This window comes from Chiloscyllium plagiosum, unplaced genomic scaffold, assembly GCF_037043375.1.
Source record: "Chiloscyllium plagiosum isolate Xiang-an unplaced genomic scaffold, Cpla_swu_hap1 HiC_scaffold_39, whole genome shotgun sequence".
NCBI classification, from domain to species: domain Eukaryota; kingdom Metazoa; phylum Chordata; class Chondrichthyes; order Orectolobiformes; family Hemiscylliidae; genus Chiloscyllium; species Chiloscyllium plagiosum.
The window spans coordinates 8,748,215-8,776,185 of NW_028270177.1; the positions used below are offsets into that span (position 1 = coordinate 8,748,215).

The 27,971-nt window shown below is 43.4% G+C and overlaps 1 protein-coding gene across 2 annotated transcripts in view; it reads right to left on the reverse strand.

Moving 5' to 3' along the window:
• The window catches only part of LOC122540838 (integrin alpha-11-like), a 179,738-nt gene that overhangs the window by 138,327 nt on the left and 13,440 nt on the right, over positions 1–27,971 (reverse strand). For both annotated transcript variants that reach the window (XR_015753800.1, XM_087981311.1), the window contains exon 2: positions 20,594–20,705. Coding sequence is in view for 1 of the 2 variants with exons in the window: in XM_087981311.1 (XP_087837437.1) it covers positions 20,594–20,705 (112 nt within the window). In the remaining variant the exon portion in view is untranslated. The remainder of the gene's footprint in view (positions 1–20,593; positions 20,706–27,971) is intronic.

Consider the following 27,971-nt stretch of genomic DNA (forward strand, 5'->3'; position numbering starts at 1 on the left):
GAATATAATCCTAAATGATTCAATCTCTCTTTGTGCATCAGTCCTGCCATCGCAGGAATCAGTCTGTTAAAGCTTTGTTGCACTCCCTCCATCTCCAGAACATCCTTCCTCAAGTAGGGAGATCAAAACTACACCCAATATTCCAGGTGGGGTCCCACTAAGGCTCTGAACAACAGAATTATTACAGGTAGGGTGAGATCATTCAGCCCATAACTTCTGCCCCCAGCTCTCTGTCGAGTGTTATGACAGTGCTATGCTCTTGCCTTGTCTCCAAACCCTGGCACATAGTTTCTAATGCCCCCTTAAATGGCTCAATTGAATCTGCCCCCAGCACGCTTCCAGGCTGTGCACTGTATTCCCACACTGCTCGTTGGTGTGAAATTTTCTCATGGCGCGTCTGCTATGTTTGCACATTGCTTTAAAACTGGGCCCTCCCCTTCCTGAGAGGGAATGGCCCTCATTGGCCAGAAGCTGCTGCAGGGCAGCGAATCATGTGACTGTCTGCCTTCCTCCATGGGCAAGTTGATGGCTGCCATGCAGAGCCAGGCCCAACACCCTCACTGCCCACTAAAGCGGTTCACACATCTATCCTCCGTCGCCCCACCCAGGATTGAAGACATGGTGCCAGAGTGACAGGGAAACTGGTGCTGCTTCCCACTGGGTAGTGCCAATGCTCTGTGGATGGAGGTCTGTGCAGCCAGCCTGCTGCGAGAGGAACAAGTCGTAGACAGGACAATGAGTGCTGCTGTCACCTTCAGCCCTTTTCATACAACATCATTATTCTTGCAAGGTCTCTGTGTCTAAAGGGGAAGGTGTGAATGAGCTTCTCAGTGATGTGGGGCATAGTGAAGTACAACACAAAGAGGACTAATGCAAGACACCCAGGGAATAGGGACTCGCAGCTCTCTGTCCCATATAGGGGATGGACCTGCATGTAACGTTCTTTCCCTCTAAAAGCCCTGACAGGGGTGGGTGCTGCAGTCTCCTCCCTCACAGGTTAAATATATAACATAAAACAGAACAGCACAGTATAGGCCCTTTGGCCCTCGACGTTGTGCCAGCCTTTTATCCTAACCTAAGATCAGACTAACCTATATACCCTTCATTGTCCTATCTTCCACGTGCCTACACAAGAGTCACTTAAATGTCCCTAATGTATCTGACTATACTACCACCGCTGACAGTGCATTCCACGCACCCATCACTGACAAAGTGCCCTGACAAAGTACCACAGGCAGAGACAAACCTGAAGAGTATTTCAGCCTGAGCTGTTGGTGTTAATCTGATCCACATTCTAGACATTGACCCAATTAGTTCCCAACTTTCCAAGATGAATGCAAAATTAGAGTCACCACAATCCAGCAGATATTAGGGCTACTCTCTCATTAGCAAGAGATGACAGTGGCTCAGCACACCCCAGGAAAGGGGAGTCATTGAGAAGAAGAGTCCTTCACAGTAACCTCAGCTAGTACAGGAATTGAACCTACACTATTTGCATTACTTAGTATTAGCAAACCAGATGCTCAGCTAACCAAACCCAACAGCACAGAAACAGGTCTTTTGGCTCAATTAGTTTAGGTCTATACTCCACCCTTTACTTTAAAGTTGCATCATTAAGAATGTCATATCTTTCCACAAATCTTTTTGTCTAATTGTTACTATTGCTCACTCTGCTGTGAAGAATCCTCCCTTTGGGATTTGAGCAGAAGTCCCGGTCATACATTCTGATGCAGCTCCGAGCAAAGTGTTATCTGTCAGAGGCTCCGTCCTTCATTAGAGTTTAAAAGGAGGCACTGTCTAGCTGTTCAGGTGAATATTAAGTATCCCAGAACACTGCAAAGAACTCCTCTCCAGTATCCTGACCAACAATCCTCCCTCAACCACTATCTACAAAACCAGCCGGCTTTGTCACATATCTGATTGCTGTTTACAGAATAATGCGCAGACAAAATAGCTAAAACATTTGTTTAAAAAACAATTCCTGCACTTCAGCTTAATCCAACATAGGGAGTGTAGGACTACAAATCTACCATGATCACTCCTTTAATGTGAAGGTTTTTTGAGCTGTTTCTGAGAGATATGGCATTGTAGGAATGTTAATCTTTCTCTCAAATTTGATCCTTATTGAAATAATCCTCATTAAAATGCCCAGGCAGACTGTTTACGAGCAATGACAGCATGATCTTTCTTTTGAAGCTGCAAGACAATTGCACATTTCAAACTAATTTTATATAAACATATTGCAAGCATCAGTTATCATTCCCAGAATGGACTATCATGCGGTTTTCTCTCTATGTCTGGACAACAGAGGATTGGCTCCATTGCAGATTTCTTTTCTCTCAAGTACAGTGCACAATCCCCTCATCAATACCTCATAGTGTCTGATAAGACATGATACAGAGGGCCAGTGGATCAGTGAAGAACAAGGGTTTTCTTCTTTCAAGGGGTGGCCTACATCTGCCCTCCAAGCATCGGTGCCAAAAAATGACCCAGAAGGATTCATCAGTCAGCCCATTGCTATTTGAGGTGGTACTGGTGTTTGGGGTGGGAGAGATTGGTTGTAATCCTCCAGTAAGTTGATATATCATTCTGTTTAATAACAGAAACCTAGAGCTGGAACGCCATTTATTGGTTGTCAATCACATTGGATCATCTTGAGGATACAAAATCCTGTTAACAACAGTTACAGGCTCACTTACAAACGCACAGCCCAGCCAAATGCTTGCAATGCTTGAAAAGTGGACCACGAGGTGTGTTGTGACAGGAATGGAAGAGGTTGGCTAACAGCTGCTATGACTTTACACCCCCTCACTTCTTTGTAACCCTCACCATGATAGAGAACGGGGTCAGTGTTTGTGAAGAGTTGTCATCAACCTGAAGTGTTCATTCTGTTTCTCTTCACATATGCTGCCTGATGTTTTTTAAAAAATCATTCTCGGACTGTGGGTGTTGTTGGCTGAATCAGGCTTCATTGTCCATCACAAAATGCTCTGTGCTGCCTTTTTGAACGCCTGCAGTTCAGGGGTTGTAGAGATGTCCACAGTGCTGCCAGGAATGGACTCCCAGGATTTTGACCCAGTGACAGTGAAGGAATGCCAAAAATAGAAATTGCTGGAAAAACTCAGCAGGTCTGGCAGCATCTGTAGAGAGAAATCAGAGTTAATGTTTCAGATCAAGTGACCCTTCCTCAGAAGGAATAGCAATACATCTGCTTTGGTGGGAACTTGCAAGGAGATGGTGTTCCCTTGTCTTTTCACATGTAGAGAATGCAGCTTTGAAAGATGATGTTGAAGGAGCCTTGGTGAATTACTGCAATCCAATACGTAGCTGGTACACAATGCTGCAGCTGAGCATCAGTGATGGAAGGATTAAATGTTGAAGGTAGTCCCAATCAAGCAGGCTAGTTTGTCCTGAATGGTGTTGAACTTCTTGAGTGTTACTGTGTCTGCAATGTTCCAGACAAGTAAAGGGATTCTATCACACCTCTAACCTGTGCCTTGTAGATGATGGACAGGTTTTGGGAGTCAGGAAATGAGTAGCCAGTACAGTAACAATACTTATAGCCAGTATTTGTATGGCTGGTCCAGTTCAGTTTCTGGTCAATGGTAACCCCTAGATTATTATTAGTGGGAGGGCTCAGTGATGGTAATGCCCTTGTAAGTCAAAGGGAGATGGTTAGGTTCTCTCTTAGTCATTGCCTAGCACTTATGTGGTACAAATGTTACTTGTCGCTTATCAGTCCAAGCCTAGTTGCGGTTTAGATGTTGTGTAGGAACATGAGTTGCTTCAGTATCCGAGTCATCACAATTGATGCCAAACATGGTGAAGTCATCAGCGAACAGCTTCATTTCTGACCTTCTGATGGAGGGAAGGCCATTGATGAAGCAGCTGAAGATGGTCGGGCCTAGGACACTCCCCTGAGGAACTCCTGCAGAGATGTCCTGGCGCTGAGATGACTCACGAGGAGAAAGTGAGGACTGCAGATGCTGGAGATCAGAACTGAAAATGTGTTGCTGGAAAAGCGCAGCAGGTCAGGCAGCATCCAAGGAACAGGAGAATCGACGTTTCAGGCATAAGCCTGAAATTCCTGAAGAAGGGCTTATGCCCGAAACGTCGATTCTCCTGTTCCTTGGATGCTGCCTGACCTGCTGCGCTTTTCCAGCAACACATTTTCAGCTGAGATGACTCACCTCCAGCAACCATCACTATCTTCCCTCTGTGTCAGGTATGACTCCAACCATTGGAAGGCTTCCTTCCTGATTACCATTGAATCCAGTTTTGCTCAGACCCTTGATGCCACTTTAATGTCAGAGGCATTCACTCTCCTGCTGAATATTTTCAGATTTACTGTTCTTATTTCAGATTTCCAGCATCTGCAATATCTTGCTTTTATAGTCATTTGCTTTTTAATAATTGGCTTTGCAGGAAGGATTTTGCTGATAGTTCACAATATAGTCACATATGAATCAGTTTTGATATATGAGTCATTGCAGAGTATGCAATTCTAGTTTCTGACATTTTAATAGTAATCACATATCAAAGACACCACCTTGTCTCTACAGCTGTTTGGGATTTTCTGAGGTTATGAACAGTGCTATATAAATGCAGGTTTTTCTTTCAGTTGGCGCGTGCAGTTCTGGTCTCCAAATTTGAGGAAAGACATTCTGGCTATTGAGGGAGTGCAGCGTAGGTTCACGAGGTCAATTCCTGGAATGGTGGGATTACCTTACACTGAAAGACTGAAGCGACTGGGCTTGTATACCCTTGAGTTTAGAAGACTGAGAGGGGATCTGATTGAGACATAAGATTATTAAAGGATTGGACACTCTGGCAGCAGGAAACATGTTTCCGCTGATGGGTGAGTGCCGAACCAGAGGACACAGTTTAAAAATACGGGGTAGACCATTTAGGCCAGAGCTCAGGAGAAACTTCTTCACCCAGAGAGTGGTGGCTGTGTGGAATGCTCTGCCCCAGAGGGCAGTGGAGACCCAGTCTTTGAATTCATTTAAGAAAGAGTTGGATAGAGCTCTCAAAGATAGTGGAATCAAGGGTTATGGAGATAAGGCAGGAAGACAATACTGATTAGGAATGATCAGCCATGATCATATTGAATGGCAGTGCAGGCTCGAAGGGCTGAATGGCCTACTCCTGCACCTATTGTCTATTGTCTATTGTTTATTGTGTATTCTGGACATGTACATAGATTGCTTGTAGGTTGTTTAAATCAAGCAGCAGAGTACACATCAAAATCTGATAATCCCTGTTCTCTATAACGAGATTGGATGAGAAGTGGTACATGTTTAAAACAGGTGGGAAACTTGATTTGTAACGCTAGTGCAGAGGTGTGGGAACCAGGCTGGCAAAGTGTAATGGGCAATGTTGACCATCTGCATTGAGTTTAGAAAATGGCAGTAATTTAGAGATGATTGTGCTCCTGGATAAGCTGGCAAGCTTGCTGCACAGCTGATTATATTATTCCTTCAGCAGCCTCACACTATCCAGTTGTTTACAAAGATCAGCCACATTCTTACACCCAGAATGACCTCACTCCATCCCATTAGGCAGGGCTTCCCAAACAGAGATTCAATACTCCGAGCTGGACCACAGCTGAAATCCTGGGATCACCATCTCTGAGGCAGCACTGGCTCACCCTTGTTCCCAATGATCTCCTCAGTCTTCACCTCCACCCTCTACCCATCCTCCCCCAACCACTCACTGAGGGGTCGTGACCATTTCCAAGCCTCAACATGGGGTCAGAGTGGGTAACGTTTGAGAAAAGTCTGCTGTACAGTGAAATCAGCCGGAGGAAGACGGGGCAATGACTGCTGATGTGTTGGATGGTTTGTCTATAAATTTTCACCATGTACTGCTGTCACCTACAAATACAGCCATGATACCTGGGTGATAGATGATATGATTTAGGATGTCCTGATAACCACAGTATTAGAGCTCTGGTCTGCTGATTTGGAAGCTCAAACTTACACCCCTATCTCGACTGGCACTTTCAATCAGGATTCGACAAGCAGCATGTCATTAAACAATATTTTATCTAGAGGTAGGAAGAAGAAGAAAAAAATCTCAACCGAGTTCCTATATCATTCACATGACATTCGCTGAGATTGAGTTTCAGGCAGGTCAGTGCTGGGACAGGGATGGATTTTGGCAGAATTGGATGGTACTAAGTGTAGGGCAAAGGGCTAACTTCTTACCTTAGACTGAAAGCCCATAGTATTTTCTAGGAATTAACCTGACAACATCAGTGTAAGTGAACGAAAAGGAATGGAAAATGAAAGTAAACAATTCAGGTTAGTCAGTCTGTCATTTTGAATTGCAGCAACAAAGGGTTCTTCTTGCTGTGTGAACATATTTCTGTTCCCAATTGAAAACATACTCCTAGGCGTAGGGAGCTACGGTTCATGCCAGCAACTGTTCTCGAATGTTAAACTTTGAGGCAGAATTCTAAAGAAGTGTCTGTGGTCATGTTGACTACTATCTGCCCAGCAATGACACCTTGCATTTATACATAAGAGCAAAACAAATAGGAGCAGGAGGAGGCTATTCAGCCATTCAAGCATACCCTGCCATTCTAGAAGATCTTGGTTGACCTGCTCCAAGTCTAAACTCCTCTTTCACACTAGATCCTGCTAGCCCCCATATCCCTGATATTTCACAAATCTGTCTACTTCCTCTTTAGATGCTGACAGTGATCTAGTTTCTGGCTCTCTCTGGGGTAGAGACAACCAGACATTTTGTACCTTCTGGGAGGAGAACAGTGCAAACTCTTCCAAACGCTTCACCATCGGGGAGGAGATGAGACGTTGGTGTGAGATGGTAGAAGAAGGCACCTTTGAAAGTGCAGAGAGATGTGAAGACAAGAAGTGTTTAAGGAGAGAGCCCTCTCCGTCCCCCAGCCAGTGCGTGGTGCAAAGCTGTTTGAAGGAATGGTCAGGTTTAATATCCAGGTCAGAACTGTATGAGAAAGGTATATTTAGTTTGCACCTATATGACCACAGGATAACCTGGCTATACAACTCCAAAGATGATTGCTTTGTCTGAATTCAGAATCCTGCCTATTCCATTTCTGTTTGGTGCTAATTGTCCTGTCAGAGAATGGCAACAATCACATGACTATTACAGCACAGAGGGAGACCAATCAGCCCATCAGGTCTGTGCCATCTTTCCAAAGGATCAGTCCCCATCCCGATCATCTGTGTTTCAGGGAGAAAGATTCGACAGTGAAGTTGCATCAAGGAAAGACAGCAGAATCACCAGGAGCTGAATTAGATGGAGATTCAGCGAGCAATTGATGAGTCTCCTACAAGCAAACATCAGGGAGGTAAGGGGAATATGCTGCACATTGTTGTGAGGTGAGAAAGTGTAGCAGGTGACAAGCTCAAATAGATGTGGAATAGCTGAAGGGTTGGTGGAGACAGAGGCAACTTCAATCTTGAAATGACAGAAATCCACATCAGACATGGAGGGACCAGCAGTCTGAAGGAGGCAGTTTGTTGCAAAGAGGAAGGAGTTTGGTGTCATCTTGCTGTCCAAGATGATCTGGAAATAATGAGGTAATTTGGCTGTATAAGTGAAAGGTGAGATTGTTCCAAATTTGGAGGCAAATCTGAAACTGACTACCTTGATTCAGCAAGTGTCACCCCAGCAGAGGTTCTTGGATTTGAGAATCTATTCTGAACTGCAACAGGGCTAGCTATTTAACAGTGGGAGCATCACACTGAGTCCAGTTCATTGGCCACTGGTCCAATTATAAAGGTCAGCTTCAGTGTCCTTTCAATGATCTCTGCTTAGGTCAGGAAAAGCCAGGCTCAATCCAGGGACTTCAGAACCCTCTGGCATTTTACATGAAGCAGTGACTAGGCACCAATGGCCCCCAGGATGGCCCCCATTCAAGAATTGAAATGAAGGTCCCTGGCTTCACGGTGGCTCTGTGGTTAGCACTGCTACCTCACAGCGCGAGTGACCTGGGTTCGATTCCACCCCTTGGACGGCTGTCTATTTGGAGTTTGCGCATTGTCTGCGTGGGTTTCCTCTGGTTTCTTCCCACAGTCCAAAGATGTCCAGGCGAGGTGGATTGGCCATGCTAAATGTGGGGTTATAGAGTTGGGAAGCTCTTTGCAGGATCAGTGTGGACCCAATGGTCTGCTTCCACACCATTGGGATTCTATGTGCAGGTCAGGTGGACTGACCATGGGAAATGTGGCAACACAGGATAAGATTGAGGGCTGGGTCTGCGTGTGTGCTCTTCAGAGGGTTATTGTAGGCTTGATAGGACAAATGGCCTCTCCCCACTCTACAGGGATTCTACGATTGAATTAAAATATTGGAAATTATAGCAATCAGAATTTCAGCTTTGTTTCTTTTGACCAGAAGGAGATTTGTTTGAGTTTCACAAAATGCCTAAGTTGGAAAAAAAAGCAACTTTCTTTCATCCATTCAGCCAGGCGATCCCAGAAGACAGTGGAAAATGGCTTCCTCAGTTTATTCCAGGAGGGAATGCTGCATCTTCGAGGGGGAAAAGCATTTTGCATTTTGTTTAGACTGGGAACCACAACAGGAAAGAAAACTAGAAGAATCCGATTCAAATTAAACGACTTTTAAGAACGAAATGCTTCACAGCTCAAAAAACTTAAGCAAGAAAATAAAGCGAGGCAGAAAATAAATCTTGAGTTAAATGTCTAAATTCCACTGAGCTCACATTGTCAGCCTCCTGGCAGTGAGCCTAGGACTGTTAGGGGATGTTTCCGGGGATTGAATTGCATAAAGCCTCATGGCGTGTGTCATTCCTCATTTAAGACAATAATAGTCTGCTTTAAAGTAAACTTGAGCCTTCACTTAAATTCTGGCATTGACCTCAAACAACATACTGCAGCTGAATGATGGGAAAGAGTTCGGGAGGTAGCTTTCTAACAGCCGGCTCATTCCGACAATCACTACCTATCATCTTTGGACTGGTTAACCTCTAATGAGAAATCCTCACCTCGGGTTTTCAAGGTTTTTGTTAACCTCAAACAGAATCTGCTGAAGTGTTGAGTATTTAAAGGCCTTTTGCTTTTATTGAGATCGTTTAAAAGGACATTGTTGCTTTCACAGCAAGAACGATAGCAACTTTTCCATTGGAGAGAACTTCCCAAAGTATGTCACAAACGACCAATGAAGTGCAGCCACAGTCACCGTCCTGACAAATGCAGCGGCCATTTTGTGCAAAGCAAGATTCCACAATGAAAATGAGGTGAATGGTTGGACAGTCTGCATTGGGGCTGTCAGAAGGGCTTTGCTATTTAGACTGCTCTTTTGCAAATACTGCTGGAGGTCTTCAACACCATTTTGATCAAATCCTTAACTTAACATCTCAATGTAAGAGTGCCCCGCATGGGTAGAAAAGGACGGGATGCTGATTGCTCTAATCCAGTGTGAGAATTTATTTGGGGAATGAGCAGGGAGCTGGCTGTTCTCCTTGCTGTGATCCAGTGTCTTTCAGCACGGTTTTGTGTTGGCATGTTCCCTCTGTTTAGAAATCAATAAGAAGGCCAACCTCTAGTGTAAGCGCTATCACCCATCCCCCAGCTGACCCCCCTCCCCCAAAAAATTCAATCCTTGGAGTTCAAGGCCAACTCCGGGATTTGATGCTTATTGCAGGTGTGATTGTAATGTGGCCTAGGAGGTTAATTGGCAACCAAGCAAACTTACCAACTCGTCTACAGTTACCTATAAGAGCATGAGAGGCTCCTAGTCAGCCAAGTCCAATGTTCAGTTCAATCAGGAAGAATCAACTACAGAAATCGAAAGTGAGCATGTATTCATGGATAGAATACAGTGTCTAAGTCTGAGCCATATTTTGGGAGTCAGGGATGCTCTGAATTTCCAAGAATTGAGGATTGACTTCCTAGATACTCATGTGAACAGCACTTGGGAGAAACAAACTATGAGGTGTGAGAAAAGAGCGTGCTTTTACATTTTCTTTCAACACTTTCTCACTTAAAAAGTGATGGATGATATATTAAAGACTGGAAAATCACGGCTCTTCGACAGTTAGGAATTCCGCAACTGAGAATGAAACGCTTGCTTGTTTTCCAATCAACGTAGGAAGTTACTGCATTGGACAGATCGATGTGTCAGGTGAGCAGTGATGGGAGCTGGGAGATGAAATCATGAAACCTGTAGGAAAATGTCCAATCAGAGCTGAGAACTTTATTTAGGATATTCTGAGAAGCCTAATTCTTAGACTCACAATTATTAATCAACTGACATGGAACAGTTATAACCACATACTTTGCTTCAATGTGAAGTGGTTTCAGTTTCCAATGATACTTGTGCTGTAATTTATGCTGCAAATACTGGACTTGAATTTAAATAAGTAATATATCATCTCAAGAGAGAGGCCTTCCAATTCTGTTCCACGTTGTGATAAATTCTCCCCTAAACAGAAACGGATTTGACAAACTCTTTCTCAGGAAAAGATAACTCCAGAGAGCAATTTGGAACTGACAAAAAAAATACCTTTTGCTTGTCACCTTATATAAAGACAGAAGTGGGGACTGCAGATGCTGGAGATTAGAGTCAAGATTAGAGTGATGCTGGAAAAGCACAGAAGGTCAGGCAGCACCCGAGGAGCAGGAAAATCTACGTTTCGGGCAAAAGCCCTTCATCAGAAAAACCCATTCCTGATGAAGGGTTTTGCCCGAAATGTCGATTTTCCTGCTCCTCAGACGGTGCCTGACTGCTGTGCTTTTCCAGCACCACTCTAATCATGACCTTATATAAGGTCTGGTTACACACCACTACCTGCAATATGGCAACACCTTTGCAGCATTATGTGAGCTTTGCTGTTCCAATTGGTGCAGTCATAGGTCACTGCTAAAATGCTTATTGTAACTCCGACAATTCAAGTCTCCCAAGGAGTCTTAGGGTGATGTGACAGAAAACACACATTGGATCTTGAATTCATGGGTTGAGAAAGCTGACCAAAATTAGATTAGATTACTTACAGTGTGGAAACAGGCCCTTCGGCCCAACAAGTCCACACCGACCCGCCGAAGCGCAACCCACCCATACCCCTACATTTACCCCTTTTAACCTAACACTACGGGCAATTTAGCATGGCCAATTCACCTGACCCGCACATCTTTGTGACTGTGGGAGGAAACCGGAGCACCCGGAGGAAACCCACACAGACACGGGGAGAATGTGCAAACTCCACACAGTCAATCGCCTGAGGCGGGAATTGAACCCGGGTCTCTGACGCTGTGAGGCAGCAGTGCTAACCACTGTGCCACTGTGCCGCCCAACTGAAACTACGCTGTCAAATAATATCTCAGCAGCATGACTGTGTTTGTACATGTATAGGAGCACAGAAGGGAGTCAAAATCCTGAGATGGTGAATCTCCCTGTTGCAGTTGTCAGGGTTCTAAGTCTGATTTTAACATTTAGAAGAGATATTTTCTATCTTCATTTATAATACATTGGATCAGTATATAATTATATAATTGGAAAGCACTATTGATAAGTGTAGTAAAAGCAACAGTTTCTCACAATTGCTGCATCATTCCTCAATGGCATCGGGCATTAGCTAACTGTTGATGTGCCCGCCTTTTCAAATTGAGTTGCCACAAAAGTGAAGTATGTTGGCTGATTCTCTACTCTATTTAAAGACCCAAATTGATCACACCAGCTTAATGTAGTTCACTCTCTGCTGATTCTTCAGTCAGTGCAGTACTGAGAGAGCACTGGCGATCAGCAAGGTGAGTGTTAAAACAAAGGCTGTTCTGCCCGGTGACTGTGGGGACAGAAGACACCATGACCACCTTTGGAGTAACTCTGTGAAAAATAGCAGCCATGTGTCTGCATATCAAAATAAAATAGTCGATTCTGGATAAAGATCACATCCACTGAGAGATTGATGTTCTATATAAGTACACATCTTTCTTTCCTGTTTTCTCATGCTGATTAGATTTTACAGACATTAATACCATCCACTGAAATGAAAAACAGGAGAGAAGTGGAAACGAGTTCACTGCACATTGGCATTTTATATCACAATGCACTACGGAAGAAACACTTTGCATTTATATAGCACCTCTGGCAGTCTCTAGACCACCCCTCCATGAGGTGCTGTATTGGCAATGAAGCATGTTCGCCACCTGGTCACTGTTCTAATATAGAACACATGGATCTGAGAATTAGTGCACAGAAAGCTCCCACAGCAACAGTCTGGGCTTGACATGTGGTGGGATACTTTATATAATTGTAAATGTTGTTACTGAGCAGGTATTGCATTGGAACTGATTGGTGCACCAATAAAACATCCCAAGGAATAAAATGGTGCTATCAACCCGAATGATTTAAGTTCTTACTTAATGTATTGAATATCACTGCCATTTATTACTCATTCCTGGTTAACCTCGAGAAGGTGGTGGTGAGTCTTCAACCACAAGTAAGCCAATATGGAATTGTCTCAGTCAAAAAGAATCAACAGCGGAGAAAGGGTTTCCATGGAGAGAAAAGAGAATAACAGATTAATTATGTGGAACTTGACTTGGCATTGGGTGAAATGAGAATGAAATTAAAGTACATTGTCTGCTTTCAGGCATTAGATGTAATTATCATCAGCTATTATATTGCAGCAGATTTTTTACACTGGGATTAATCAATCCATCTAGTTGTTGCTAAGTGATATCCTCCAGCTGTGTCTTACTGCTCCACTTCCTCTCTTCCATTCTCTCCCTCTCTCATTCTCCCCCCTCTCTCTCTTCCGTGCTCTTTCTCCCTGTCTCCATCTCTCTGTCTCCCCCTTTTCCCTCTCCCTCTCCCTTTCTCTAACTCCCATTTCTCCCCTCTCCCCCTCACCCTATCTCCCTCTCTCCACACCCCTACTCTCCCCCTCATTCCCTCACTCACTTACTCCCTTCCTCTTTCCACTATGTTCATCTCTTTACCCCCCTCACAATCTCCACTCTCCCTCTCTCCCTGCTCCACTCTCTGCCTCACTCCCTCTCTCCCCCTCCTCCTCCTCCCCCCCAACACCCCACCTCTCCCCCCCATCCTCCTCTCTCTCCCCCCCCATTCCCCCTCTCTCTCCCCCTTCTGTTCCCCTCTTCCTCTCTCTCCCCCTGGCCCCCTCTCTCTCCCCTCCTATTCCCCTCTCCCTCCTGTTCCCCCCTCTCTCTCCCCTCCTGTTCCCCTCTCCCTCTCTGCCCCTCTCTCCCCCTCCATCCCTCTCTCCCCCCATCCCCCTCTCTCTCCCTCCTGTTCCCCTCTCCCTCTCTCTGACACTGCATTCACATTGCCCAGCTGGGTCTCAGTGGGTCACATTTCAGAATCGAAAGCTGAGGGTTCCAGTCCTGCTCTAGGAGTGTGTGTGTACACACTCTGACACCTCGCTGTACACTGAGGGAGTGCTGCACTGTCCCGATTTCTGTCTTTCAGATAAAATGTTAAACCACGACCGATAACCAACATAATTAGGGCGGATTACCTGATCATGATGACATTGCTGTTTGGGGTAGATTGTTATGTTCAGATTATCTGCAGTGCTTCCCACATCACAACAGTGACTACACTTCAGACAAATATACAGCACCTTGGGATGTCCAGAGGTTGTGAAAGGTGCAATATCAATGCAACTGTTTTTTTCCCCTCTTTTCCCTTTTTGCTAATGTTTTAGTCACTGTGCTCCTTAAAAATCTGATCCTGAACTGCTTCACTTTGTACCCTTCCTTCAAAAGCCTCTTCTCTTTTGAATCAGACTTTCAATGGCTCAGGACCAGGCCGTCTCTATTATGACCAATCCTGTCTACTTCTTAGCAAAACAATCACAACAGAGGCAAATAAATAACAAACAAAATCAGAACTTGCTGGAAAACCTCAGCAGGTCTGGCCGCATCTGTAAAGAGAGAAACAGAGTTACTGTTTCGGGTCTCATGACCCACCAGATAGTCTTTATGATCTCCCATTAAAACACTTCTCCTTGAATTCGAAACTGTCGATTGCTAACTGATGGGAGACCATAATGCCACAGTATCCAAGTTTCTTTTAGTTACAATGTGAGACAATGATGGTTAGTGAAACCAAATGAACACATTTCAGGGATTATTCATGTGGTGACATTTGTACTGATGTTGCAATATGAGGTTTATAAAATCACGAACGTCATGGATAGCCAAGGTCTTTTCCCTTAGGGGGAGGGAGTCCAAAACTAAAGGGCATAGATTAGACTGGATTAAATTAGATTCCCTACAGTGTGGAAACAGGTCCTTCAGCCCAACAAGTCCATACCGACCCTCCGAAGAGTAACCCACCCAGACCCATTCCCCTACTCCCTACTAATGCACCTATCACTATGGGCAATTTAGCATGTCCAATTCACCTGAATTGCACATCTTTGGACTGGGCTTAAGATGAGAGGAGTAAGATTTATAAGGGACCTGAGGGGCAACTTTTTCACTCAGAGGGTGGTGTGTGTATGAAATGAACTGCCAGAGGAAGTGGTGGAGGCTGATACAATTACAGCATTAAAAAGACATCTGGATGGATATATGACTAGGAAGGGTTTGGAGGGATATGAGCCATGTGCTGGCATTGGGTTTGGATATCTGGTCAGCATGAACGAGTTGGACTGAAGGGTCTGTTTCTGTGCTGTATGTCTCTATGACTCTATGAAGTAACTTACGAAGTAATTAGCTATTAGTTAGAGAGAGCACATAGAAAAAAATGGAAACAAGAAGAATTAAATAAACAGTAAAAGAAGCAAAACAATATGAGGAAAAATGTTCCTCACACAGTGAATGATCAAAGACTGGAATACGCTCCCTATTACTGTGCTGGAGGCAGATTCAATTGAGGCGTTTGACAATTAGATGGTTATTTGAAAGGAATGAAAGTGCCGAATGCCAGGGAATAGGTAGGAGAATGACTCGAGGCAAGATGCTTATCTGGAGAGCCAGCATTAATATGATGGCAGAATGGTCTCCTCTGCACTACAACATTTCTGCAGTTCAGTCATTCAGTGACTCTGTAAACACCATCTATTAGTCAACCCTATAGTGCAAGGAATAACAATCAGGATTATGATACCAAGTCACATTTCTTGGGCAGAGAAATGAAGCAGTCCATTGACCACAGGCTGGCTTTGGTTTTACAGGGCAGGAGTAACCCTCAGTTTAGTTGCTTATACCCAGCCCTGAGTTTAATGCATTCTCTTCTGTTTAAAAGGTTAGAGTCACAGGAGACCAGGTGATAGTCCAATAGATTTATTTGGCATCACAATTGATGAAGGAGCAGGGCTCCAAAAGCTTGTGATTTCAAATAAACTAGTTGAACTACAACCTGATGTCGTGTGACTTCTGACTTTGTCCACCCCAGTCCAACACTAGCACCTCCACATCATGGAGTCCAATGTAGGGTTAGGGTTTCCAAAATTTACATTTTGGAAACCCTAAAGAGAAGAGTCACATTGAGCTCCAAAGATTAACTCTGTTTCTTTCTCTCCACAGCTGCTTCCAGACCTGTTGAGTTTCTTCAGCATTTTCTGTTTTAATTGTTTAAATTGGCCTGTCTCATTTTTTGCCACTTGATCGGGGAAAGAAACATTTCAGTGCTACTAATTCAGGCTTGGAGCAGCAACAGATGTCATTTTTGCTTCATTGGATAATCCCCAGCCCCAGGAGTTTCCTTTCAGTGATTTGCATTGAGATTGTCGTCAGTGTTTAGCGATGATATTGGTTGGAACCTGAACAGAAATCTCCAAAAGTAGCAAAGCAGAACTCCTGGGTTCCTCATTAAAGTCCTAGCAACTTGGAAAGGTATTTGGCTCCAAACATCATTCGATTCAAGCAGCAGGTGTATCATTTCAAGCTTTGAAAAAAAAATGATCAGAAAAGTATGTAATATGACTCTTTCTATCGTCTTGACTGAATAAATGTAAATTGCATTAATAAGAAATTGGAACGTAAAGATTTAAGATCAAAAAGACTCTTTCAGTTAAGTTGTGAATACTGAACTCCAAATACCAGTTCGGTTTGCCAGTTTCTCCTTGCTTTTAGACCATAAGGCCATGTGATATAGGGTTGGAATTAGGCCATTCAGCCCATCTAAACCTATCTCTTTGGCTGCCCATCTACAAAGCTACTGATTCCACTTGCTGGCCACAATGACAAGAAATTTGATTCTGTCAGACTTGGGCTCCTACATTGGGATTTCAAAATTCTCGTCCATGTTTTCCTATCTTTCCATGGCCTTGTCCACTCCTCATCACTTTAATCTCCTTCAGCACCAAAACCATTTGAGATCTCAGCTCCTTTCTATTTCTGGCCCTCTTAGTGTCATAGAGATGTACAGCACGGACCCAGAACCTTCGTCCATGCCAACCAAATATCCCAACCTAATCTCGTCCCATTTGCCAGCACCTGGCCCATATCCCTCCAAACTCTTCCCATTCATATACCCATCCAGATGCCTTTTAAAATGCTGCAACTGTATCAGCCTTCACCACTTCCTCTGCCAGTTCATTTCATACATGCACCACACTCTGTGTGAAAAAGCTGTTCCTTAGATCTCTTTTATATCTTTCCCCTCTCACCCTAAACCTATGCCCTCTAATTCTGGACACCCCCACCCCATAGTTACTCTATCCATGCCCCTCGTGAATTTATAAACCTCCATAAATTCACCCCTCAGCCTCTAATGCTCCAGGGAAAACTGCCCCAGCCTATTCAATCTCTCCCTATAGTTCAAATCCTCCAACTCTAGTAACATCCTCGTAAATCTTTTCTGAACACTTTCGAAATTCACACCATCATTCCGATTGGAAGAAGACCAGAATTGCACGCAATATTTCAAAAGTGGCCTAACCAAAGTCCTGTACAGCCACAACATAACCTCCCAACTCCTGTACTCAATACTCTGACAATAAACAAAAGCATATAAACCTTAATTTTTATCATTCTAGCCTTTGTAAATTTGCTTTGCGCTGCCAAGACCCTGAACTATGGAATTTCCTCTCTTCACCTCTCTGTCTCTCTAGCTCAGTCTCTTCTTGGTTGCTACTTAAACACCACCCCTTTGTCCAAACTTTCAGTCATTGGGGAAACTTTTTCACACAGAGGGTGGTGCATGTATGGAATGAACTGCTAGAGGAAGTGATAGAGGTGGATACAATTACAACATGTAAAAGGTATCTGGGTGGGTAAATGAATAGAAAGAGTTTTGAGGGCTATGGGCCAAATGCTGGCCCATAGTACAGCAATGCTGGCAAATGGGACTAGATTAATATCGAATATCTGAACCATAATGTGGAGATATCGGAGTTGGACTAGGGTGGTCAAGGTCAAAAATCAAACGACACTAGGCTATGGTCCAACAGGTTTATTTGAAATTGCAAGCTTTCGGAGCTCAGCTCCTTCTTCAGGCATGGTATGATAGAGAAGTGTAAGACACAGTGTTTATAAGCAAAAAGTTAACAACTTTGAAACTAGCTGCCCTTGCTGAATCCTTTAAACAGTTAGGAGGAAGACTGCTGATTGAAATGCAAAATCCAGATTCCTTTCAAGTCTTTGTCCCTGGATAATTAAAGGGTTCACCAATGTACAAGACACAATATCTCAGGTTAGACCATTCACTTTAGGTGTGAGGTGCTGTTTCCAATCTGTCTATATTTTAAGCTGAGGTCAGGTTTTTTTGACAGAAAGGAATCTTGAGTGAAATAACTCCCCCTGGATGAGTTGGATTGAAGGGTCTGTTTCTGTGCTGTACTGTGCTCTCTACGATTCTATGTCTCTATCTGTCCTAGTACATTATGTGCCTTGATGATAAAGTTTGTTTGATAAGACCTGCCCTACAAATCTTTGGGGAACTTTTCAATGTTAAATGTGCAACATAATACACATTCTCCCTGTGTCTGTGTGGATTTCCTCCGGGTGTTCCGGTTTCCTCCCACAATCCAAAAGTGTGCAGGTTAGGTGAATTTGCCATGCTAAATTGCCCATAGTGTTAGGTGAAGGGGTAAATGTAGGGGAATAGGTCTGGGTGGGTTACACTTCAGCGGGTCGGTGTGGACTTGTTGGGCCGAAGGGCCTGTTTCCACACTATAAGTAATCTAATCTAATCTAATCTAATAATCAAATGCTTTGAAATCCATCGAATAATATTTGCCTGATTGTGCAACCAAGTCCTGGATTATTCATCATAAAAGTCAATTTCATAGCATTGAACGATTTCCTATGAATTATCTTCATATTTCTCAACCTACCGACCATTTTTTGAACAAATTAAACTAAAGACAGTGATATAATTGCATCTGCAATGTAACCAGTTCTGGTTAAGAGTCAGTTATTTAGGAAAATTATATAACATGAGAAAGTGGGTGCATTTGGGGGAGTGGGGGGAGCAAGGGCATCACAGAATAGTTTGGCCAAATGGCCTGTTCCTCAACTGTACATTCTGGGTAATTTTCTGCACTCACTGGCCTTTGATCTGCGAATCCCAGCAGCTCAATGGTAATTATTGTCATTGCCTGTGATCTATGGAATGGTGATTTCTCCTACATTGCCCTAGACTATGACAACTGCTGCAAAAGGAGTTAAGTTTAACATGCCCATACACCCCTCTAGAGTATCTAATCCCTAGTTAATAAGGCCAAATTAATCAGTAGGAAATGTAAGTGATGGGAAAGACTCAAAGGATCAACCATCTCATTAAAAAGCCAACACTTAAGCACTGCACCACTGACTCTGGCTGTTAGCCAGGAGTATGTTTTAAAGCTTCATCTCATTTTTCTTTTCCATGTAGTTATTCAGTCCCTCATGAAAGATGAAATTCCTACAGTTGAATCCATGAGTGCGTAAACTGCGCTAGGCCTGGTGGAAGGATTAAATTTGACGAGCCAACTAGCCTATTCTCAATCCATATTAAATTGGATCCCTCTGTCAAGCACACCTGCCAAGAAGGCAGCTTCTGTATTTTGGCTAAATCTCTCTGCACTCAATCAGAAGCTGTTTATTAGCTGACACATGGCTGACATTGGCAAGAGTTAGAGTCGAGAGCTGAGCTCCAGTATAAGACTTAAGGAAGGGAGTCCATCCCATTCTTGTTACCAAAGGATCAATGCAAGAGTTCAACTGGTTTCCCTTCAAACTGTTGAATGATATTGTAGTTATGAAAATAAAAGGGCAACGTTTCATTTTGAGCATTGTTTGTTATGGTTGAGAAGTTTGAGCTTTGGGGCCAGAGCATTGCTGAGGGGAGGTGATAGTGTAGTGGTAATGTTACTGGACTGATAACCCTGAACCTCAGGTTGGTATTCTGAGTACAAGGCTTCAAATCCCATCATGGCAAATTACCTTTTATCCAAACATGCGATTAAAAAACTGGCCTCATGGTGATGATGCAACCACTGCTGATTGGTGTTTAAAACAAAAAGTCCTGTTCACTAAAACTCATTAGTGAAAGAAATCAACTGTTCCTCAAGAGCATTTAGTGAAAAGGAAAACCCAGTGAGTGCACGGTTTAATCCCATTCTGTCCATTATATAGCTTCTGACAAAGTTGAAAGCTTAATTAGGTGTGGTGCAAACTCCCTCCTCCTTATGTAGACATGCCCCTCTATTCTGAGCAACACTGCCCCGAGGTTAACCAGTACCAGCTGCTTGCCTTCCCCTCAACAAGGGCCTAAGAATGGAAGAAGCACAAGCAGTAGGCAATTTGGCTCCTTGAGTCTGATCTTCTACCCCAATTTCACTTTTCTGTCTGCTCCCCATATCCTCTTCAAAACCAGTCAGCTGCTTTTTAACTCCAGGATTGTGACTGATTGATTGATTATTGTTGTCACATGCACTTAGCCACAGTGAAAAGTATTGTTTTGCATGTTATACAAACAGATGGTGCCATACAAATTGCATCCGGGGAACAGAGCAGAGTGCGGAATACAGTGTTACAGTCGCAGAGAAGGTGCAGAGAGAGATCAGAGTTAACATTGGAGAGGTCTGCTCAAAAGAGGGCACTGAATGTGCAAAGTTAGGTTCAAAGCTGGGCGCACCTTGCTGCAGATGCCAATCTAAAACAATACTGGTGCAGTTTTGTGTCTCCAGTCCATGTGTCAAGGGGCTGGCGACTGTGTGATGAGTGAAAACAGGAGGCTTTCAGCTCTTCAGCCCAGAGTCAAGGAGTCAAAGTCCTTTGCTCTCAAAAGCTGTGCACACAAGACATTGCCAACAGTTTGTCAAAGGAGATTTATTTTTGGACAGTTTTACTGAATATCACAGGCATCTCAGACACAAAACAAAGGTTCTTCTTGCTGCTGGAAAGATGTGAAAATGGAAAGTGTGACATTGATGACAGACACACCAGTGAGGGCATCACCAGAGATCAGGTACTCCTGATGTGAATCACACCAAGAATTCTTAAGGCAATATTTTTGTGTTAGTTCCAGTTTTCTGACTTTGTAAAAGAGCAGCTACAGGAATAACAGTTCACTTACCCAGCCAGTGTCAGTTCATTTCCAGTCTCTGTTCATCCCTGATAATTCCACATTCAATGCTATTTGACAGTGTATCATTAGTATCAACTTAAGCACTTCTTGTTCTTACCATTTCTGTCCATTCGCTTCATGTTGTTGCACTGTGTATCCAAACTGGGTGTCTGCTGACCCCCGAATGATTCTTGGCCACTTGGTGTCGATGTTAAATGAGTCACAGGGAACTGTTGGATATAAGAAGCACAATATTAGTTAGTGTTTGCTGTCTTCTACATGACCAGTTCTGAGCCTTGAGAACAAGGTAAGCCATTTCTTGCCAAGTTTTAAAACAAGTGGGGAAGGTCATACATCGGGCACTGTGATGAGATACTGGGCGGTGCATAGGATGAGGTACCAACTGGGCACAGGGTGAATCGTTGGCTTGAGTTCCAAGACTTTTCTCGCTGCCAGTAGGGATTCACTGACTTTATGATTTGATAATTTGAAACACAGATGTCAATTGGAAAATTGGAATCTAAAAATTGGACAGACAGAAATCCCAAGGTAAACTAGTGCAAGGATTCACCAGCAGCTGTTCCTGGATTTAAATAAATAACTTTGAAAGACAAGCAATTGCTTTCTTGAGTCAAGGAGCCCCATTCAAAGAACAGAATATCTGAGGTGAAGTCTCCTTTACACTGCCCAGAAAGTTGAGTATTGTGGTATTTCCAAATAACAGTATGGTCTGTCATTAACATTGAGATTCCAGTAGCAATTTCTGACAGTAACAAGGTTTTAGAGGGATATGAGCCAAATGCTGGCAAATGGGACTAGAATAATTTAGGATATCAGGTCAGCATGGACAAGTTGGATCAAAGAGTCTGTTTCCAGCCTGTATTTTTCTATGACTCTACAACAAAGCTCAATGTATAGCTCAGAGGGTCCATAATGCAACACTCAGTCTTATCTGCTGCATATGCAGTTAAAGCAAATCTGCAGATCATGAGCGTGTTCTTGCGGTGCATTAGCAATGTCCCTAGCTGAGGCAGGAGACTTTGGTTGAAGTCCTACCTGCTCCAGAGGTGTGTAACAACATCCCTGAACAGATTGATTGGGAAATATCTATGGTAAACTTGCTGTCACCATTCTCTTAGAGTAGGGATCTTCAGCACCTGCTTGGTCTAATGTGGAGGAAAACCACTTCTGACCCAACTATTACAGACTTTTGAACAAGAAGTAGTTTATTTTGTGTGAGTGACCAGTTACAGATTACCCTGACCAGATGAACATTGTTACTGGGACTAGGAGGAGGACCAGATGTTAGGGTTTACTCCTCCAAGAGTTGAAGCTGGTCTGTCTATAAACGCATAGTTGGTGGTGCTTTAAACACTCCTCAGCATTAACCGTTTCAGACCCAGATAGCATCTGCCCTTCAGGGACATCTGTTAGTGTCCGTTTCCAGATGTATTTTCTTGCATCAGAAAGACTGAAGCCATTGTTACAGAGTCCTAGCTTTGCCATTAATACCATTTGGCACAGCAACCATAGTCCCTGAAGATAAAAGGGACCTATTGTCCCAGGCTGTTTGCACTCTCAATGTCCTCATCAATGTCAAACAAAGTTTCAACTACTTGTGCCTCTCTGCTACAGCCAGTGATAGAACAGTGGCAATGGTACTGGATCAGTAATCCAGAAGTCCCCATTACTGTTCTGGAGACAATGAGTTCAAGTCCCACCACAGCAACAGAAGAGAGTTAAAATCAATTAATACATCTGGACTACAATGAATATTAGTTTTGACATAACCTATATAAGGTTGCTGTAAAAACCCATTGGGTTTACTAATGCAATTCACTGGAGGAAATCTGCTACCCTCACCTAGTCTGGCCTACATATGACTCCAGACCCATAGCAATGTGCTTGAGTGGAAAGCACCCAGTTGCAACAAACCACTATGGCTGCAGGATGAACTTAAAACATACAGACTGCAGCAATTCAAAAACATCAGTCAGTGCTTCTCAGTGGCAATTAGGGATGGGCAGTAAGTAATGGCAAGGCAACAATAGTCATCTTCCAGGAAAACAAGAATCAAAATTGTTGCATCACAATTGTATGAATATAGAAAGATCAGAACTAGGAGCTGAAATAGTCCATTTGGTCTTTTGAGTACACTCTGTCATTCTATAAGGTGATGGCTGTTCTGTTTGAATTCCACATTCCCGCCTACCCAGTATCATTCATTCCCTTGACTGATACGAATCTTTCTACCTCCACCTTACAAATACTTAACAAAGCATCTCCACTACCTTCTGAAGCAGAGAATTCCAAAGTCTCACGACCCATACAACACTGACATCTATCCTAAATGGGAAACTCCTAATTCTAAAACATTGTTCCCCAATTCTAAGCTCACCCACAAGAGGAAACATCCTCTCCAAATCCACTATGTCAAGATCATTCAGGATTTTATAAACTTCAATCAAGTTACTTCTCCTTCTCTAATCTCCAGTAGAAACTCGACAAACCTTTTCTCATAAGAGAACCTGCTTATTTCAGGTATCAATCTAATAAAATTTCCCAGAACTGCTTCCAGTGCATTTATATCATTCTTTCAATAGGAAAACCAAAACTATATATAGTATCCAAGCTGTTGCCTCACCACTACTCTGTCTAACTGAAGCATAACATTTTTACTTCTGTATCAACTTCTCGCTGAATAAAGGATAGCATCTGATTGGCCTTCTGAAACTGCCAATTTCCACATCTGTAATTCCACTTTCTTTCACGCCTGCCTCATGAAACCATGTCTGGTCTGGGATGCAGTCAGGTTCAAACCTCGCTCTTCAAATGGTGAGGGAATGAATTTGACACGAGCGTAATCTAAGTGAAAATACAGCTGGCAACCATTTCCGGTCTACTGTTCTTAGCAGTGATAATGAACTAAAAGTCACAATTAAAGGTAACAAATTTGGTCCTTTGCAAAATGTGACACTGACAAGTAATGGTACTCCGATTGCCAACAGGGTAAGCAGACTGAAAGGAGCATCATGTGCAGGATCAAGGTATATTTCTGCCAGTTCTATTAGCATGGATAAGGAAGGGAAGGAGATACATGCTGTGTCCAGAAGTCAAAAAGCTTTCATGGAATGTGAGCTTGCTGAGTTGGCAAGTACCTGAGGAAATCCTGAGCTCAAGCATCTGTCTGTCTGCTGGCTTCTTGCCTTTCCTCCAGGTCACTTCCATCATGAAGATGTAATTTTGTTTTAATAAAAGAGACACCTTGTGTGAAGGTAAATGATTTGTTCCTTCATAGTTCATGGTTTGCTCATAATCCAACTTGACAGAGTTAAGGAAAATCATTTTCCCCTTAATATTTTTTGCAGAAGTGGCCAGCAAAGTGCTAGATAACTGAATTAATGTCGAGGTGCTGGACACTTGCCAGTTAGACAGCTCTCCAAACTAAATCTAAACTAGAAAAACAAGTCATGAATCTGTACTGTAACATGCTGCCAGTCCCATTGAATTGCGCAGTGCTCGAGTTTTACTAAAACTAATCACCCAGTCATTACATACTTCCTTTCCACACTCTAGGAGCTTCTATTTTCCTCAGTTTTACTCATTCAGCTGAAATTTACTTTATTCATCGCCCTGCTCTGTATTTTAATAATGCCCTGGTGTTCAAAATTGCCATGAGGAATGATTGTCTTCACTGGCAGTGATTAAATTAACTTGCTGGTTTCTCATTGAAATTCACTCCAAAGTACTGTCCATTCCTCAATGTCAGCACCATATCCTTTCCCCAGGGCATTCAGATCTATGGTAAAGTGTCCCCTGTACTTTGCCCCTACGTTGTCCCTCAGCCCCAACCTTAGATTAGCACCTAGCGAGACCTGTGACAAAGTCAAAACCATGGCTTTCCACAATGCATTTGTCAATTGCACCTTAATTTTATGAAGATAATAAATATGATTAACTATGTGGGCATTAATTGGGAACTCACTTTGCTCCTATGAATATTAATGGCCTGAAGTTGTAGTTGTTGGGTTAAGAGATATATCTCTGTGTGAATAAAAGCTCATAACAGTGCACATAAAGATTGGCTCCAGTTGCATTCTTCATCAGTTGGCTTTCTGGAATGGAAGATCACTGGGAGACCATACACAAGCACTTTCTCCAGTGCAATGGTTCTATGGACCTTACTGTCAGCCTGAGGAAGCCTTTATGGATGATTAGAATCGCTTCAGTGTGGAAACGGCTCTTCTGCCCAACACATCCACAGCAACCCTCCGAAGAGTCACGCAACCCCCCCCTACATTTACCCTGACTAATAACCTACACTAGGGGCAATTTAGCATGGCCAACTCACTGAACCTGCACATCTTTGGATTGTGGGAGGAAACCAGAGCAAACCCATGCAGACACGAGGAGAATGTGCGAATTCCACACAGACAGTCACCTAAGGCTGGAATCGAACCCAGGTCCCTGACGCTGTCAGGCAATAGTGCTAACTACTGAGCCACTGTACCACCTTTATCCCAGCAATAAATCCAGTTCCCAAACATAAAAGGCCAATATCTCATGCATTATAACTCTGGTGCTTATAAGTAGGATGAACATTGATATTTCGAGGCACATATTTTCATGGATGTGAGCATGTGTGATTAAACACACATTAAAGCCATCAGTACTAAAGTGATTTTACAGACTGCATGTAAATGTTAACAGTTGGACTCGATTTTTTTTTGAACTACAATGTGAATCTCTGTTTCAGACTTAAATAACATACTTTCGGATAAATGAGAGGGTTCTTGAGAAGTTTTATCAGAATGGTTTCAAGGATGTGGGGTTTTCATTAATGAGGTTAGATTAGAGAAACTGGGATTGAGGAAAGGAAATTGAGGGAAGATTTGATACAGGTGGACAAGACAATTAAAGGTTTAGATAGGGTAGGCAAGAAAAAAATGCTACCATTAAATGATTATTCAAGGATTATGCAATATTTATTTCATAGGAGAAAGTGAGAACTGCAGATGCTGGAGATCAGAGTCAAAAGGTGTGGCAGCATCTGAGGAAGCAAGAGAGTCAATATTTTGGGCATGTTTATTTAATGTTAGGGGCCAGAGTTACTGGGACAGCTATGGGAAAGAGCCTTATTATGCAGCAATTAGTCATAAACTTGCCAGCTATGAGGGTGGTGGAAGCAGATATAATCAATTATTAAGAAAGAAATTGGCTGGGAACTGAAGCAAAATAAATTTGCAGGGCTACGGGGTTTGAGCAGGTCAACGGATTAACCGGGTTGACATTGAATGTGATGGGCCAATTGGCCTCTCTATGCTGCAGTGACTCAAAACATTTAAAACAAAAACAAATAAAAGTTGACAGGAGAATTCAAATCAAATAATATCAACTAGACCATCACACCCTTAGTCGAAAAGTCTCATCAGCTTTTGTGCTTGTTTGTTGAAGCTGAGTTGGAGACTGTTAGTCATGTTGACATCAGAGCAAGGCTAATAGCTGGCCAGCAGAGACTTCATCAAGTGAACAGTTTGACATATCCAGTCACACATGCGCATGCACGCGCACGCACACACAAACTCGCACACTCTCCATCAGACACGAAGTTACAAAATCATTCTCAAACTCACAAAGACATGCATGCACTGGGAATTTAATTTTTCCTTGAACTGTTCAATTGTCAAGATCAGTACAGCAGCCAACTCTGCAGCTGGACTGCTCAGTTTGAACCAGATGGCTTGGCCAACACAGTATTGGCCACATCCAGAAAAGCACCATTGCAGCAGACAGCAGTACAAGAACTGATAGCTAAAGACTAGACACTGACCCGTGTCACCATTCCCAGGATGATACAAATCTTCAGGAGAAGGAGCAATGGGGGCAAAAGAGAAAGATTTTGCATTTGTATTGTGTCTTTCAAGACCACAGGATGTTCCAAAGTGCTTTTACAGCCAGTTAATTATTTTTGAAACAGGGTCACTGTTGTAATGGTAGCAGCTAATTCACACACAATAAATCCCACAACCAGCAATGAAACACCAATCAGATAATATGTTATGAGTTGAGGGAGAACTATTGACTAGGACAATGGGAGAACTCCCCTCTCTTAAAAGAATGTTTTGAGATCTTTGATTTTTAAATTCATATCATTCACCTCTGACAGTGCAGCATTCCCTCAGTACCGCACGGGCACTATCAAAGTTGCTTTTGAACCCATTGTCATCTGATGCAGAAACCAGGATGCTATCCACCGAGACACAAATCTAAAGCAGTGCTAAATGCAATGGCATTGTTTTACGGAGAGTAAGCTGCAATTAATGAGGAAAAGAGACCAGGGAAATATCAAAGTAATGTCTGTCCAGTCAGTGGACGCTATAGAACTGCAGCAGTTCAATACAGCAGCTCACCACCACCTTTTTCAGGCCAATAGGGATGGGCATTAAATGTTGACTTGCCTGGTGATACCCACGTCCTAAGAATGGATAAAGCAAGTGTTGTCCAGTGTGTAGAAAGCATCCCAGATGTCCACCTAATTTGAACAATGTGCTTTTCTCCCCTCTGGCATCCAGACAGCCCTCCACTGCACCATCTTCATTCCCTGTTCCACTGCTCTAAATGTCCCCCCCAACACAATAAAGACAGAGTCCTCTTTGACCTTACCTGCACACCACTAGTCTCTGCATCCAACTCATCATCCTTAAACACTTCCACCAACCCCAACTAGACCCCACCAGCAAGAGCATCTTCCCCTCCTCTCTGCCTTCCATGAGGACAATTTCCTTTAACAGTTCTTGGTTTGTACCGCTCTCCCCACCAACCACACCCACCACCTCCTCCACTCCCACCATCCCCCACCCCTCCCAAACCCCCAGGTACCTTGCCCTGCAACCGGAAAAGATGCAAAACCTGCGGGTACACCATCCCCCTCACCTCCTTCCAGGGCCCCAAACAGACCTTCCAGATAAGACAGAGGTTCACCTGCCTCTCCACCAACTAGTTTACTGCATCGTGTGCTCCCGATGTGATCTTCTCTACATCGGGGAAACCGAGAATAAACTTTGGTAACAGTTCTCCGAGCATCTCAGCCAGGCCCACAGGGGCCGACCAGACCTCCCAGTCGCCCCCCCCATTTTAATTCCCCTTCCCACTCCCTTTCCAACATGACCATCCTTGGCTTGCTCCATTGCCACATTGAACCAAACCGTAAATTGGAGGAACAAAACTCATCTTCTGCCTGGGTGGCCTACAGCCGAGGGGACTCAACATTGAGAGGTCTCCAAGTTCAAATAACCTCCCTTCCCATTCCCCGACATACTTCCCAGCCCCTTCCCCTCACTCCCACTCTCCCTGTCACCAAACAGATTCATTCCTCCCATTGACCAACCAGGTCGTACCCTCTGCCTGTGTTCCCCACTTCACTACCCGACTATGGATGCAACAAATCTGAAACAAAAGCAGAAATTACTGGAAAAGCTCAGCAGGTCCGGCAGCAC